At 44.4% G+C, this 16697-nt stretch overlaps 1 protein-coding gene across 3 annotated transcripts in view; it reads right to left on the minus strand.

The window, feature by feature from the left end:
• MTM1 (myotubularin 1) overlaps positions 1-16697 on the minus strand; it is a 97448-nt gene that overhangs the window by 57998 nt on the left and 22753 nt on the right. For 2 of the 3 annotated variants that reach the window (XM_040467366.1, XM_040467367.1), the window contains exons 2-4: positions 15794-15866; positions 13355-13427; positions 11456-11550 (exon numbers count right to left, since the gene is read on the minus strand). In XM_040467366.1, the coding sequence (XP_040323300.1) occupies positions 11456-11550; positions 13355-13427; positions 15794-15856 (231 nt within the window). In that variant the 5' untranslated portion in view covers positions 15857-15866. The remainder of the gene's footprint in view (positions 1-11455; positions 11551-13354; positions 13428-15793; positions 15867-16697) is intronic. The other variant, XM_040467368.1, reaches the window with a different exon arrangement.

The raw sequence follows: 16697 nt of genomic DNA on the forward strand, positions 1-16697 counted from the left end.
GCACAAAATTGGTTCAAAGTAGAGCTTTGGCATTTATTAGCTGAATGGCTTTGGCAAGTGATGGTACCTCTTGGCCACATTTTCCTGTCAAGTAGGGATGATTAAAGATCACGGACTTAAGCACCTGGCATGGTGCCTGTCATTTGGTAGCTACAAAACAAAGGAAGTTATTATTACGATCATGAAGACTATTTTAGCATTTGGAAGATATAACTGTATTCTACAAATGTGGATCAGTACGCCCTTGCAAACAGCTAGAGGTCTCTTTGTACCCATAAGGACGCAGGTTATAGTTGTTGCCGTGGGGAAAGACACCTCTCTACATGACTCAAACCCAAGTGCCTAGAGAAAAGGAGACAGTACTCAGTAACTGTACATTTGTAGCTGCATATTATAACGTATTTACCTCTCAATACAATCTAGTTATTGAAAACTATCAGGGGTGCCGAAGTGCCTCTGTTGGTTAAGCGTCCGACTTCGGCTCAGGTCATGATCTCGTGGTTTGTGAGTTCGAGGCCCATCGGGCTCTGTGCTGACAGCTCAGAGCCTGCAGCCTGCTTCGGATTCTCTGTCTTCCCTTTCTCTCTCTGCCCCTCCCCGGCTCACACTCTGTCTCCCTCTGTCTGTCTGTCTCTCTCTCTCAAAAATAAATAAGAAATATTTAAAAAATTAAGAATAACATAAAATAGAAGCACACGATCAGGCAGTCTGTTTAGACTGAGATTTAGGAGTGTCCAACTATATGCTTAAATACCAAACTTACAGTTAGATCTAAAAATACACAGATAAGATACTAAATAAAAGTCTCATACTCTAACATCAACAAGGAAGCAAGAATGCAACCAAAAAAGTAAAAAAAAATTTAAAGTGAGAGGAGACCTCACTGTCCTTTGTCCTTGTATGGAGGAAACTCTATAGCTCTGACTATTCTGACCCAACAGAAAAAAGGACCCTGAGGAGAACCAGCCAATTCCTGACCAAAGACACCCATAGTTTAATGAGGCTACTTGCCATGTTCTCCCCGAGAGACAGGTTCAAGATCAGATAACCCAGCAGGCCAAACTGGAAGATCCAGGAATAGGAAAATTAGCTTAACTCTGTAGAAACCTGAGTTGTTACTATCTAAATATCATTAAATATTTAAGAATTCTCAAAGGCCCGTTCTAACTCAAAATTCTATACATTTAAGGATCTAAAATAGTGGGGAAGTAAACAGAACACAAACTCTGCAGAGACGCAAGCATTTACTCTCTCTCTCGAGTGTGTACAGAGTAACAGAAGCCACACTGGATGCCGGGAGCCACGGAGGCAATATGCAAGCACCACCCTCACGGAGGCCAGGGCACAGACTGGGAGAGAACACACAGGTACCCAAATAGCCATGCCGCCAGGCCGCAAGTACAAGAGCCACAAAAACCAAAGCAAACCACCCACATCCAGACAAATGGGCTGAGAGATCAGAGGAGAGCAAAACAATTTCCTATCGGTTGGGTCTCCTGAAGGTTCTGGGGCAATGGCAATGTGAAAAATGATCCTTACAGGATGGAATGATAGCAGCTGGGAGATCTGCCTTCCAAACACAGGTAACAGTGACATCAGCTACACATGTGGGAAAGTATGGGGATTTTGCAGGGGGAAAAAAAAAAGCAAGTGGGTCAGGTTTACAAAAGGATGGCAGGAGAATTCCCTGGGAAGCACCCCAGGGTTTGGATTGGGGTGAATGGGATCCATGGAATGTGTTTTGAGAAGAGGAGACAATGAGCCACTGGGGAAGCATCAACAATGACTCAGATTTAGGCCCAGACGAGAGATGTGGTCCCACAAAGAGACATAAAGAACACAAAAAGGGGTTCTAGAGAAAGATTAACATGGTCACTTTGAGATACACTGGGCTGGAGGTTATGGTAAATTAATCAAGTATAGATAACCAGGAGGCAGCTGGAAATACAGAACTGGGAGAGATTCCAAAGTCCCCTTGAACTCAGAACGTCCAGAACTAATCATGTGATGTTTCTCTCTCCCAATTACGTCTTCCCATCTCAGTGGCTGGTGCTCCATCCACGCAGTTACAAAAGCTGGAAACCTAGGAGTCATCCTTGACATCCCCTTCTCTGTTATCCCTCATCCGGTCTCCCACGTTTATCTCTTAAATCAATCTTGAGTCCGTCAACCCCTCTCCACTTCTAGCAGCAACTTCTCTGGGCCACTGGAATAGGCACAGCAGCCTCTTTGCATGGACCGTTGCTCCCCTTAGAGTCTGCCCTCCATACAGCTGATCGCTTACAAAAGTCAGTCTGAGGCTGTATCATTCCTTTGCTTAAAGCGCTTCCAAAACTTCTCACTGCTCAACTCCAAACACCTCCATCCTTAACGGGATCTACCAGGTCTCGGCCATCTGGCCCCCAACCCCTCTCCCTCCCGCTCACTCTTTGCCGTTCTTCCCACCACCAACCCAGCCACCCGCTCGCTCATCGGTCCGTGTTCCCTTTGCTCTCAGGGCCTCTCACGGGCTGTTCTCTCTGCCCATTGTCTCCCACCCAGTCTCTGCCGAACATCTAGGGAATTCCTATTCATTGTTTTCTTTCTTTTCTTTTCACATTCATTCTTCAGATCAGGGGTGAAACATCACTTTCTCAGGACAATTTCCCAGGCTTCTCAAACAACTGCACGCCTGTGCTACTCACAAGCAACACAACAACTTGTTGTCATATACCTGGTATGAGTATCTGATTAATGCCTGGCAGTTCCATCAAAACTAAAGCTTCATGAGGGAGAGACTGTGTCTGCTGTGCACACCACTGGATCCTAGCATCTGGCACAGTGCTCGACACACAGCGGCCTCTCGAATGGTCAACAAATAAGGAATGAAAGATTAGGACCGGAGCTATAGAACTGGAGAGCAACTGACAGCTGAGAAAGAAGCAAACTCTGGGGACAATATATATCTAGGAAGTAAGAAGGAAAAAATGGGTGGCAATAAAGGCAAAATGGCAGAAGTGGGGGAAGACCCAAGAAATATGGAGAAAATTACAGAGGAAAGAAAGAGTAGTCAACAATATCTGTCACTGCACAGAAGTTAAAGAGTTGAGAGCTTAGGGTGCCTGGGTGGGTGGCTCAGTCCGTTAAATGTCTGACTCTTGATTTTGGCTCGGGTCATGATCTCACAGTTTGTGAGATTGAGCCCCACATAGGGCTCTGTGCTGACAGTGCAGAGCCTGCTTGGGATTCTCTGTCTCCCTCTCTCTCTCTGCCTCTCCCCTATGCTCTCTCTTGCTGTCTGCCTCTCTCTCTCTCTCTCTCTCTCTCTCTCTCTCCCCCCCCCCAAAATAAATACACTTTTAAAAGGAGCTGAGAACTCCACCAAGCCCACTTGGAATTGAGCACTGAAAGAGGACTTTCAATAGGGAACAGAAGTCAGACCACAAAACACGAATGAGTTAACAGTCTGGAGGTAGAAGCAGTGAGTGTGGACTAATTTTTAAAGAAGTCCCCTAAAGAAGGGGAAGAAAGAGGATGGTAGTGTTGGGGCAGGGGGGTAGCAGGGATCCAAGACATAGAGACGTGAACAGGTCTGTGGGGCCGGGTGGGGCAAAGGAGCCAACAGACACCACAACTGGAAGACAGAGAATGACTGAGGGGGCACTAAACTCCAGAGGAAGTAAAAGAGCAAAGGAAAAAAGGCTCAAGTAGAGGAATTTTGTTTTCAAAAACGCAACTAGTCCCTTCCTCTCAGATGAGAGGAGGAAAGGATGGGTGAAAACAGATATCAGTGGGTAGTGGCGGCGGGGGGGGGGGGGGCAGGTAAGCAGCTCAAGGAGGAGGGCTTTTACCTGTTCAGCAGAACAAGAGAGGCAGTCCGCTAAAGAACATGGAGGGTTTGTCAGTGACACAGTGGGGGACAGAAAAAGTCAACCTGAAATCCAAAGAACTGCCCAGGCGGAAGGAGACCCTGAGGTCTGAAAGCCTGTACTTGTAAAGGGACTAATGAATTAAATCTACTATTGGACTTGCACAGCAGGGTTCAGTAGCCCACAGACTCTCAAGTTTGGGAACTGGAAAAGTGGGAATGATATGGCAACAAGGGGCAAGGGAACCGAAGGTGGCAGCAGGCATTGTTTTAACCAAAGACAGCATTCATTTTACAGCAGCAGTGTAAGAGGATTCAAGACTGAAGTTTAGCAGAATACCTACAGCGCAGGTCCCACATTCCCGCTGAATTTCCTACTTATAGACACAAGAGAATATTTTATTATTACAGTCTTTTTTGCATTATTTCAGCTCCCTTAAAACAAAAACAGGTGCTAAATCTATTAGCCTGAGGAACCCAAGAAAGAACAATCTTGAAAAGCCTCCAATGGACTTTCTTAAAAAGAAAAGTATTATAGGAATCCTTGTCAGTCATCCTTGTAATGAATGAGATGGGCCTTCCCTCTGGGAAAGAATACATATGTGGCTCTGACTGTCCATACCACAAGGCAAGGGTGGTGTCCGAGGCTTACACCTCCAGTTGCAGCCAGTGACGAAGACCACAGAACCGAAGTGCTCCCACTCTTGTTAAACACCCGGCTTCCAGCTAGCACGATACCCAGCACCTGCCCAAAGCTCATGTCAGAACTGCGTATTTGAGAGACAGATTCTGACGGACGCACCGCCATCCATTCAACTCACTTCTCCAAGTCCTGTCTGTACACTGACTGGTAAACCATCGAAAAGCTAAGGAAATGGACCTCATTTTTCTAGTCCCTCAAAGAAATACATTTACCAAGTAAAGATGAACGTGTGTCCCATATCCTTATAGAGGGTCTTAAATGGGGCTGAAGAATCTTTGGGTAATACTCTGCCTGGAGAATGGAATCACTGTGTTCCTTTCAGAGAGATTTGTCCTTGCATTTAATCCAGGAAGAACACACTATTTCTGACTTAACCATCAGAAAATGGAAGGTGTGTGCACAACATGTTTCTCATCTCATCAGCACTGCTCAGTTGGAAGGCCCAAAACCCTGTATTCGTCTAGCTGCCACGCATCTGCTGTAGTCCATTCTAGTTTAGAAAGGGGTGTGTGGGTGACCAGGAGCAAGAAATACCAACTTTCAAGTGGGATTACCTCCGCAGCAAAGGGAAGATGGGGTCTCTTCAGCTGGGTGGAGGATCCGTAGATGTTTAGGGTATTCTTTATAAACTTTCTATCTTCAATATTCCAAAATAATTTTCTAGTAGAGATGAATGCGTGCTCTAGGTGAAAAAAACTGGCCTGAACGCATGTCCAGAACAGAAAGCACAGGGCTTAGTCAGGGGACAGTGAGTAGGGCACTTGAGCCAGAGCACAAAGTGGGCACACCGGACAGAGGTGGAAAGGTGCCCCTAATTCCCTGGCTAAGGCACTGGAAATGAGGGAGGAAAGGAGCCAAGCCTCTGAGGAAGGGGAGGGCATGACTATCAGGATGTCTTTGGGAGCCAGAAAGAAGGGAGTGGGGAGAGGCTGCGGGTAGGGAAGCTGATGTATAGCCCCACCAGCAGACTGGGACAAGACCTTGGACTAAGGTGGGGCACAGCACACGTGAAGAGGACTATGGAGAAGGGAGTGGAGGAGCAGGGATCCCAGGATGACTGGAAGACAAGCAGTGCCACCCAGAGAAGCTAGAGCACCAGGAAGGAAGGAACTGGGGAGGGAGGCAGAGCTGAAGGCCCCCACCTCGGTCCAGGCATCTGGGATGGTGGGTGAAAAGGCAAGGGGTCTCGAGCGGGCAGCAAGGAATGAGAAAGGGGCCAGAAAGACAGGTGGCACTTGAAACCAAAGGAAGCCCACGGATGACCAGGGAATCGCTCTGCCTGTCAGCTGCGGCCAGATGGGGACAGCATGTGGGAAGGAGCATCGCCAGCAGGCAGCGGAGTTCTTTGCAGCCAGGGAGCAGGGGAAGCCCTGGGGAGGGAGACTGGAGACAAGCCCGCTGTGCCGAGGCCTGGAAGGTGGAAGGAGCGAGATGCCGATCAGACTGGCATCTCCACAGAATCGGTTCCCACCAGGGCTCCCAGTGACCTAATGACCACCCTCTGTGGCCTTTGCTCATTCCTTCTCCCACTGAGCCTTGCAGCATTCCGTCCGTGGTCTGCTCCCTTCCTGAGTCTTTTCTCTTCTATACCGACTTCCACCAAAGCCTTCACTCACATTTTCTACTGCTGAGACTGCCGCTTCTCTTCTATGCTGGCACTCCCCCTGTTTCCCGCCCCCTCCCCCCCACCAAGAATGCTCGTGCTCCCCAGGGTTCTCGCCACAGCCCGCATGTCCTTGTCACATCTTCTTCTCAGGTAATCGCATGGATGTATGCGGTGTTCACCAACACTGATGTTGCTAACAACTTCGTAAGTTTCAGAGTCACGCTTCCAACTGCTTCAGAGACATCTCCACCCAGTGGTTGTACGGTGATCAAGCCCACGTGTTCTGAGAGCCCCAGGGGCTTCTCTCACGCATGTTCCTTCTCCTGTGAGGTTCATTTCAAAGGCAAAGGATCACAGGCATCATTTGCCACCTGAGGTCCTTCCTCCAACTCCCGCCTCCAAAGGGCCACCCTATTCTCCTGAACCTTCCACGTTGTTGCCTCCTCCTGGCGCAACGGTGACCTTGTGAGGCCCGGGATGCTCCCCTGGACAGCTGACTTTTCCATTGCTCTCCCTCCCTCCAGTCTCCTTCCGTAATCCATCAGACACACTGCAACCTGACATCCCTTCCAGAAACCCACATCCACCAGGTGGTTGTCCACAGAAGGTGGGCGCTGACACGTGACTTGTGAGACTGTTGGGGTGCACCCTTTTTCCAGTATCATCTCCTGCCACCTGCTCCCCTCCATCTCCAACAGACAACTCAGCTGTTTTACAGTATGTGGTCTTCTCCATATTGTCATACAAGTGATAGGGAAACTCTCTACCTGATGTGCTCCTCCCTCTCTTCCCTCCTGTCCAGGAAATTGTTACCATTCGTCAAGACTCGGTTCAAATATCACCTCCTCTACAAAGCATGCTATGAGTCATCACACAGTTAATCACCCTCTCCCTCGTAACCTCGTGGCATTATGCAACCAGTGTGGGCTTTGTCATATTACACCCCGATTACTCGTTTTTGAGTTGTTCACCAAGTTCAGTGTTAGCTCACCACGCTGCTTGCTGAAGGTTCCGGAATAAAGGTATGAGCACGTGAACAAAGGGTTACTTTGCTTTTCTAACCCACTATAGCACTTGAACCCAGTGTTCCTGGAAGGGAAGCTGAAGCAGTCTTCCCCATGGTAGTGTACTGATTATAGACTATTATGTGCCTAAAGTGTCCCTGCTGTGGTCACAAGATCGACCCCAAGCCAAATTCCTGAACACCCTCAAGGTGAAAAGGGGACTATGAAATTTCCAAACTCCAGAAGCAATGTTGGTATTCAAGATGCCACGATTTAGTGGGGCCTACATTGAGGTCAAACCACAGTGACAGGGGCGCCTGAGTGGCCCAGTTGGTTGAGTGTCTGACTCTTGGTTTTTAAATTTTTTTTTATTAGTTTTCTTTATTTTTGAGAGGCAGAGAGAGACAGAGCACATGTGGGGGAGGGGCAGAGAGAGAAGGAGACACAGAATCCGAAGTAGGCTCCAGGCTCTGAGCTATCAGCACAGAGCCTGACACGGGGCCCAAACTCACAAACCGTGAGATCATGACCTGAGCCGAAGTCGGACGCTCAACCAACTGAGCCACCCAGGCGCCCCTGACTCTTGGTTTTGAGAGGTCAAAACCTCTCACGGTTCATGAGTTCCAACCCCTTGTCGGGGTCCATGCTGAGAGTGTGGAGCCTGCTTGGGATTCTCCCCCCGACCCAGGTCTCTGCCCCTCCCCTGCTCATGCTCTCTCTCTTAAAATAAACAAACTTAAAAAAAAAGACACCACAGCAATGAAGCCTGTTCCCTCCCGAGTTCACTCACGGAATACATTTTTACTGAGTGCCTACTATCTAGTGGGCACCGTGCTAGCTAGGCACACAGGACCAAGCAGACGCACCATTAGTAAAGGCCACAGACATAGCAGCAAGTAAAGAACACCAGAGTTCCTTCATTCAGCACAGCCCGACTGGGCACCTTCAATGTGCCAGGCCCTAAGCGCAGAGGGGACACGGGGCGATAGACAAGCATTCCTGTCCTCACACAGCCAAGGAACAAGACAAAGCAGTGACATATATAAAATAGGAGGTGGCGGCAAGTGCTCAGGAGAAACAAACACGAAAAGGAAAAAGGAAGTGTTGGCCAGTGAAGGGCTCACAGCAATAAATGCTAACAGAGAGGCATGGGGAAAGGCTACCGAGACACAAAGAGGGAGGGGGTCCCTCACCGTGAGCTGGAGGAGGCTCCAAAGATGGTGTGATTTTTGAGGTGGGTTCTGAAGGACAAACAGCAGCTTCTGAAAAGAGCATCTGGGGACAGTGAGAACAGCACGTGCAATGCATCCACACAGATGCATGGAAGGGCCTTGCGTGTTGGGAGAAGGGAAGGTGGTTTAAGAACAGTATGGGCAGGAGTGGTGTGGATCGAAGCAAGAGAAGCTGCAAGGATTTTTATGCCATATAAAGGACAGCAGATTTTATTCTATGGGCAATGGGGAGCCAACGAGAGTTATAGAATGGAGAAGTAAGCTGGCTGGCCTCGTTCCATGGAGGATCACTGTGCAGGCAGCATGCAGGGGACAGTGGGGGAGGGGGAGGTCATGAAGGAGGGCCACGATGACAATCTAAGGATACAGCCACTGTGCTTATACCGTCCTTGGGAAGGGGACGGTGCAGGGGTGGGTGGGGCAGACAGGAAACTTGCCGTTGACACCTCAACCAAATGGGACAGCCGAGTCCCACTGCAGTATTTACATACCTGAAACACACAGGTATCCACTTCCAAATGCCCGTGAGAGGACAGCTCTTTGCCAAACACACAGTCTGCAGCAGAATCCATAACTGATGCTCTTATTTAGACTTTGAGAAACACTATGAGGACTATGCTTTGAGGCTTCTGCAGAACCACTTACATGGCTTTCTTTATATGGTGTTTTATGCCATTAGCTTCCCACTTTTATACTTGGACTAAATGTTATAGCCAATTGGTCAAAAGGTTTATGTGAAACAGTGGAAGGAGGAAAAAGTTAGTAGCTGGTGTCAAATGGGCATTTTGTACACCCATTCGGTGCTAATCCCCACCTCTTAAGATGCTGTATAAGAACAAAATAAAGCTTGCTAAGTGTTCTCCCAATTATAAAAGTGATACATGCTCACTCCAAGTGGAAGGGACAAAACAAAGCATGTATAATTCCACTCCCCAGATACCCCAAGTACTAAGACGTTTGCTATATTTCCTTCTGGCCTCTTGTCTACGGATAGTTATGCAGTTGAGATCATACAATCCTGTCACGGCACCCCAGTTTAAAAAATCTCCCCACTTGGAGCGCCTGGATGGCTTAGTTGATTGAGCATCCAACTCTTGGTTTCTGCTTGGGTCATGATCTCACGGTTTGTGAGTTCAAGCCCCTCATCGGGCTCTGCTACATGACAGTACCAAGCCTGCTTGGGATTCTCTCTCTCCCCACTCCCGTTTTGGCCCTCCCATGCTCTCTCTCAAAATTAAAGACAAAATTTAAAAAAAAATTTTCCCCAGTTCATCATCAGTGATAGCATGAAATGGAACTGGGCACGCGTGGCAGCCCAACGAGCCAAGACTCTTAGAGGGGAAAGGCACCGTAACACTTGCTTTAATTCTCATTTTTGACAACTCTTGCATGTATCAGCATAAAATCTCTCAATCTGTCCCAATTTGCCCCTTGGGAGCTGTACAGAATGAGTCTGATCCCTGCTCCACAGAAGGCACTCCAAACACTCTGTCATGTAGCTCTGTCATGTCTCCCTTCGGTCTTCAGAGGAAACATCGACGCTTATTTTAATCATCGCTCATACTACAGCCTCTTCACAAGCCTTGTTCCCTTTGTCTGAACCCTTGCTGGTTTGCCAATGTCCCTCTCAAAACATAGCACCTGGATCTGAACACGACACTTCAGATGGGACTACAGTCTCATTTTGCTATTATATTATAGTTTTGTTAGTTTAGCCTACAGGTATATTAACTTTTTAATCAATCATGCCCAATTACTAGATCAAATAAGCTTGAGCCACTATTAAGACAGACCTCCTCCACCCTTTATTGGTACAACCGGTTTGTATGAAGTAAATGTTACCTATGTTAAACTTTATATTATTAGTTTCACTCCCAAATCCTGGTTGATTAAGACCATTTCAAATTGCACCTGTGTAGTCTAGCACATTGGCTGGTTTGCTGTTTTTCACATGTTGGACACACGTGCTTTCTGGGTGTTCAACTGTACTGCATTAGAAACGCTGCAGAGGAAGGGCCCTGCACAGCAAGACATTAGAGACCACCCTTCTTGGATGGCTATGAGCCTTTAACACCAGTGTATAACCTCACCTAAGTGTACCACCACCATTCAGCCCATGTTTCTTAGTCAGCATCAGTCATATGCCTTGATTCAATCAAGATATTGCATCAATAACAGTCCTGAAGAAATTATAGGGTAAAAACAATGAAACACAAGCTAGATTCCTCCAAACAGTCTCACCATCTCCTGTGTATAAACCACTGTTAGGCTATTCTTCCATGTACCCTGGACCAACCGATCTATCTATCTATCTATCTATCTATCTATCTATTCCCCCCTTGGTCCACCCCCAAAATACAGCTGCCACTTCAGGCTGGCCTAGACAACAACCTATCTACTGTAAGTCCTTCCGTGTCAGCCACAACAGCTATACTCTTCCCTTCCCTTCTAGAGCACCTCGTCTCTATTTCATTGTTCCATCAGTGGAACATTCCTTGAAACGCTATGGCAAACGTTTCATCTTAGAATGAAAAGGTAGAACAGCACTAAGCCATACCATAGGCATCCTAGTTCTAAACTGCTACCTGGTACTTTGTAATTGAACACTAGGAAAGTTCTAGAGTAGAGACTCACATCAGCATCCTCCTCTGTAAAGTTTTAAAAATAACAGCCACACCTGAACTACAGATATGGACATTCTGATGCAGGACATCCAGGACATCTGTGGTGTCTGTTAAGCAGCACAAGTGGTTCTCATCTGTGCTTCTGGTGAAGAACCACGGTTCTATATTAACCAACTTCTCCAGGCTAGCAAATGGGTCCAGTTACCAACCCCTCCCCAGTATTTCCCAGGATAAAAACTTCTTTTTAAATTCACTCTATTCCTACATATACAGGTGTTAGTGTTAAATGAGCTTTGCGTAAGCCAAAAATTAAGAGCTGAGAAGCAAATGCATTCCCATGTTAATCTGGTCCACAGTCAGTCTTGCAAGGTAGAAGAGAGACAGTTTAGCATTATCTTTAACAGTTAGGGTCATCTTTATGGTCTTAGATTCTACTTACCGTTTCCAAACTTCTTAAATAAAGACGATAATTTGTGATGTAAACTCTTCCCTTAATGGGGCCATTGAAAGGACATATGTAAATAACTTCTTTGTCTATTAAGATAAAAAAAGTACCCTAAAATAATGGAAATATATACCAAAATACACAACAAATGGCACTAATTTAATATAAACTATTTGGCTAAGAATAACTACAATAAAAAAAAAAAAAAGATCACCAGAAAAGTCAAAAGCAAGCACCAGCAATGTTTCCACATTACCGTGCTAGGTCAAGAGGGGCCACACGTCACGTCCAGGCACCAGCTTTGCTCCCCTGAGCTTGACCAAAATGCTGTCACCAGCTTGGGCAAGGTGGTAAAAGCTGGAGAGCAGAAGTGAAGGAGGGTACAGCCACTGCTCCCCCCAGGTGGCTATAAAGGTAACTACGGAGCTACTTCAACCAGAAGATGGCAACTCATGGAGGAGGACAGTCTCATGGCCTAACCACCAGACAGGATTTGCGGTTTGCCAGCCTCTAATCACACCGACATCATGACGTTTTTAATAAATGAATGTCAGTGGTTGAAATATTTCTATAGTCTATTCTTTCTAAAAGTCCAGAGAAGAGTGTTAAGCTTGATTCACTTCAATTATTTAAGTGTTAAAAAAACAGATGGCCAAAAGAATAGTACATCTTTAGTGGACTCAAACATAAGGGGAGACTAAATCAGGAGAGTAAATTTATTATAATAAAAATATCCTTCTGTTATCTTTCAAGGGTGTCCTTGAATGTGGTACTGGGTTTTATTTATTTTTTTTTTTTTAACTACTTTGAAATCCCTTTCTCCACGGGTACTAAATGAAAAATACCCAGTAAGGCTACTTCATGCTAATTCAATAAATTACTACCTCGGTTAAGCGTCTGACTGATACAGAGCACAAAAAGCTCATAGAGGAAGACCGCCCAAAGTAAGCTATCCTCTCTGCTCTTATCCAGAAATTGGGATGGACACATGCCACTGGTTGTCTTTTCAAGACTAGGATCATGTGTGCAAGTCTGTGGACATGGAATAGTTTCTCATGGTGCACGGCTAACTAATTCACAAAGGGACCATATCTTATGACATTAATCTAATCAATACCATATTTTAGCCATTTAACCTAAACAACCCAGATCTTAGTTAACAAACCAAAGGGTTCCCTGAAACAATGGTAACTGTGTCACCACCAAATATGTGGTGATCTGAGGTGAGGGAGGGTATTGACCCCAATACAAAATGTGAATGCCCACAACATCAGCATTTGGCTTAGAAGCTGTCACATGCTTCTGTATTCTTAAGCCAGAATGATCTGGTCCTTCCAAAGTAAATCCCTTCCCCTTAATATGAATTTATCATGAAAAAAATAAGTAAACAATCAAAATATTGTATCAACATTACTACAAATGTACTACTACATTACTACAAATGTTTTCAGACAAATGAAAGATATTTTAAACCAATATGGTCTCCTATATTTCAAAGGAAGACTACTTAGATGTTAAGTCTTTAGGTTGATCATTTTAAAAAGCACACATCATAGGCTGGAAAAATTTAGTATTACTTTGTTCTTACAACCTCAAACCATGAGAGCTTAGGGCTCCAACAAGGACGTTCAAGAGATAATCCACTTTTCTAAAATAATTCTCAGTCTTGGGTACAGAGGGGAAAATATCACTATCCTGGACCACACGAAACTCTTGAAGGAACTCTTTGATCAAGAAACTAATGCAGAGGGTTGTCTTTATGTTAACACTTTCAAACAAAGCTAGCCTATTTATCTCAATGTGACTTCTAAAAGAGAAGGAGGGACTGAAGCCACCTGACCCTGCTGGGACGCTCATCATACTATGTGAATCCTAAATTCATAGGACCCTTACCAGTGATGCGAGTTTCTCCTGGAAGTCGAGGAACAGTCTCACTGAGGTCTCGATTAACTCCATCCCTAGAAGTCTGGAAATGAAACAGGGGCATCAGAAGAAATGACATTACATTTGCACAGGTTTTTAAGCAACCTGGAACACAACCAACCAAAAACATACTTTTTAAAAAGAAAAAAATTACAGTGATATTTACCATTATTTAGATGATTAAATATTTAAAATTTTTTAAAAAGCTGCCAAAGTGTGTCTATAGAGTATGCTTGATATTGGGGCACCTGGGTGGCTCAGTCAGTCGAGTGTCTGACTTTGGCTCAGGTCATGACCTCATCGTCCATGGGTTCGAGCTCCGCGTCGGGCTCTGCACAGACAGCTCAGAGCCTGGAGCCTGTTTCAGATTCTGTGTCTCCCTCTCTCTCCATCCCTCCCCATTTGTGCTTTGTCTCTCTCGCTCTCTCTCTCTCAAAAATAAATAAACATTAAAAAATTAAAAAAAAAGAATATGCTTGATATTGACTTTTTATCACTTTCCTGAATGCTGTTAACTGTAAAGCACTTGGACCCAGTATTTAAAAATTAATACTGAAAAGTGTGCTAATGTTATTTACAGACTAAAAGTTAACACAGCTAATGAATATTGATGGCAAGTTGCGTGTGTGTATATAACTGGGTTCCCCTTTCTCCGCATCCTCGCCAACATCTGTTGTTGAGACTTAAACTATGAATTGAACTTGAGCAGTTTAGCCACCCACAGTCGACCCCAACCTTACTGAGATGTCCATGCCAATCAATGCCAAGGATGCGCTGCCTATGTCCACATCCTTAACATCTATTCAGGCACAAGACTTTTTCAGCATGACTTTCCATGTGTAAAGTTAGTAATACTTCTCTCAAAGGGTTTTTGAGATGAGGTGACACAAAATGCACAAGGCACCATTTGGTGACTTATCGAGGGCTGTGCAGATGTGAAGTATTATGAAATAAGGGGAGTGTCAGTTGTGTATTTAGGTCAGATACAAGCTGTCAAAGTTAGGTGCTTTGCTGGATTTTTGATGGTTTTATCATTTTTATTCAGGCACAATGTGAAAATTCCTAGCCAATTTTCCACGTGTTAGTGCTTGTGAGCTAAGCATTTTAACTAGGAGGGCAAGACAGATTGCTCCCAGCCAGGAATGCCTTCCCCAATGGGGAGCAAACCTGCACAACTTACACTAATGATAAGACCAGAAAGAGATCATCAACACCCTTTAGTGCTGCCTCTCACTACTAAACACAGGCGTAACAAGCATTGATATTCATTATACCCTTTAAAGACCAGAGTTCTGGGCTAGGTGAAGAAAGTAGAAGTCAACCACAAAATTAGGGAAACACATGTTTGATTAACACAGGATAACATGGGATTAACATGGGATACGCTATTAGAGTCACATTCCACATGGACTTACAATTAGCTTCATGAAGTAACTCTTGTGCTTAGAACGGCTTCTTGTACCATAACGATACCAAAACACAATAAAAACTTATATAATCTTGAGGATGAAAAAGGTCCTTGTAAACATGACACCCAAAGCAGAAAATATGAAATACAAAAGACTGAGGGATGTGATTACACACAAAAAAAATGTAAACCTCTGTATTTCAAAATCAAAATGCCACAAATATAATCACAAGCCAACAATAAGCTAGGAAAAAGACTTGTAATGTATATTATAAAGAACTGATTATCACAATATGTAAAGAACACTTATGAATCAATAGAAAAGTATCCCTCAAACACCCCAAAAAGCAAACAGGCAAAGGACACGAGCAGCCACTTCAAAAAAGAAAAGCAAATGGACAATAAACACTATTTTTTTTTTAAAAAAAAGGTCACCCTCATTAGTATTCAGGGAGCTACAAATTCAAAGACACTAGTTGGCTTCCTTCTGATCGCTTCAGCACTCAGTACACTGCCGGCGGGGGTGTAAATCAACCTTTCAGCTGGAGAATTGGTAAATGTATCAAAAGCTTCAAAGAGCCATGAGTAAAGCTTATTTTAAATTCAACCCTTCCTTTCAATATAGGTTTCAAAATCTCTCTCTAATGACATAATTTTCTCCTTGATACTTTGAACATTTTTTTCTTAATGCTGTATTTGTTTCGGTCATACAACCATTTTATCATAATTAGAAAATAAGGCCAATATTTAGGAAGGTGTAACAGCCTGCTCAAGTTCCACGAAAGGATTTACAAATGCAAAACTTAACACGTAAACGGCATTCTGTCTTTTCTGGAACAAGGTAGGATAGCAGATAAAACCACATATATTGAAGAATTCACACTATGTGAATGAATAATGAAATTAATAATTCAATAAGCCTGAAATGACCACCTAGCATGCAAATATAAGAAGACAAATGCAGAAAAAGAGGCACAAATAAAGCTGAAAACACAACTTACCCTCTTAATAGACTCATTCTCCAAGGAGTGTGAATTATATTTAGAAGTTGGTGCAGAAGCCATTCTGGAAACTCTAACAACAACAAAAGAGACAACATTCAATATCAACTGAATTTGTATGCAATGTCCAACAATAAGGCACCTGAGATTGGAGTATTGCAACTGAAAACCAAAGGACTCTGCTCTCCAGGCCCCATTTCCATAGCAGTCTCCCCAATGGGAACGAGACACACGAGGGACTAAGCACAGCACAGGTCACGTGGAAGAGCTCCAACAAAGGTACAGGGATCTGGGGAAGAAAAGGGCAGCTAAGTGTACTTGGGGGAGCACAGTGGGAGACATTACACATACTCCCAGAATTGTTATCCATAGCATTCAAATTGTCATCTCAAAAAAACACCATCTTTAGTAATCGTGCAACACGCCTCAAATCTCTACACTTCTTAATTTTTACAGACAATTTAGAAGCAGCCAAGCAGAGTAGTAAAAAAGGTAGACAACTGAACCCTCACACTTATTTCGCCTTTAAAAATTCTGTCTTCTCCAAATTGAGGCAATTTAAAGTGGCATGGATTTGATGGAAATCAAATTAGCGACATTTGATTTGATCAGTGTTTTCTAGGGAAAGTTTATACTTCATTTAAATAATGCATATTCATCACAATTCAGACTTAAATGAAAGCATCGTATTCAGAACACACAATATCGTTTTAATGCGAGGATTTAGATTTGTGAAGACTACAGCCACAGTAGGAAACTAAGCAATGCTTTAGTTATTTTCCTTCTCAAAGTGAATGACACAGAGAGATACACATGAAGTCACTGGGAGGTGAACCACATCAACTAGGGGGCTGCAGATATTTATGGGATCTTTTTGTGAGGCTCATTAAAAAAGCAACCACTC

The sequence above is a fragment of the Herpailurus yagouaroundi genome, unplaced genomic scaffold, assembly GCF_014898765.1.
Source record: "Herpailurus yagouaroundi ecotype Mexico unplaced genomic scaffold, PumYag 67440, whole genome shotgun sequence".
In the NCBI taxonomy this organism is placed as follows: Eukaryota; Metazoa; Chordata; class Mammalia; order Carnivora; family Felidae; genus Herpailurus; species Herpailurus yagouaroundi.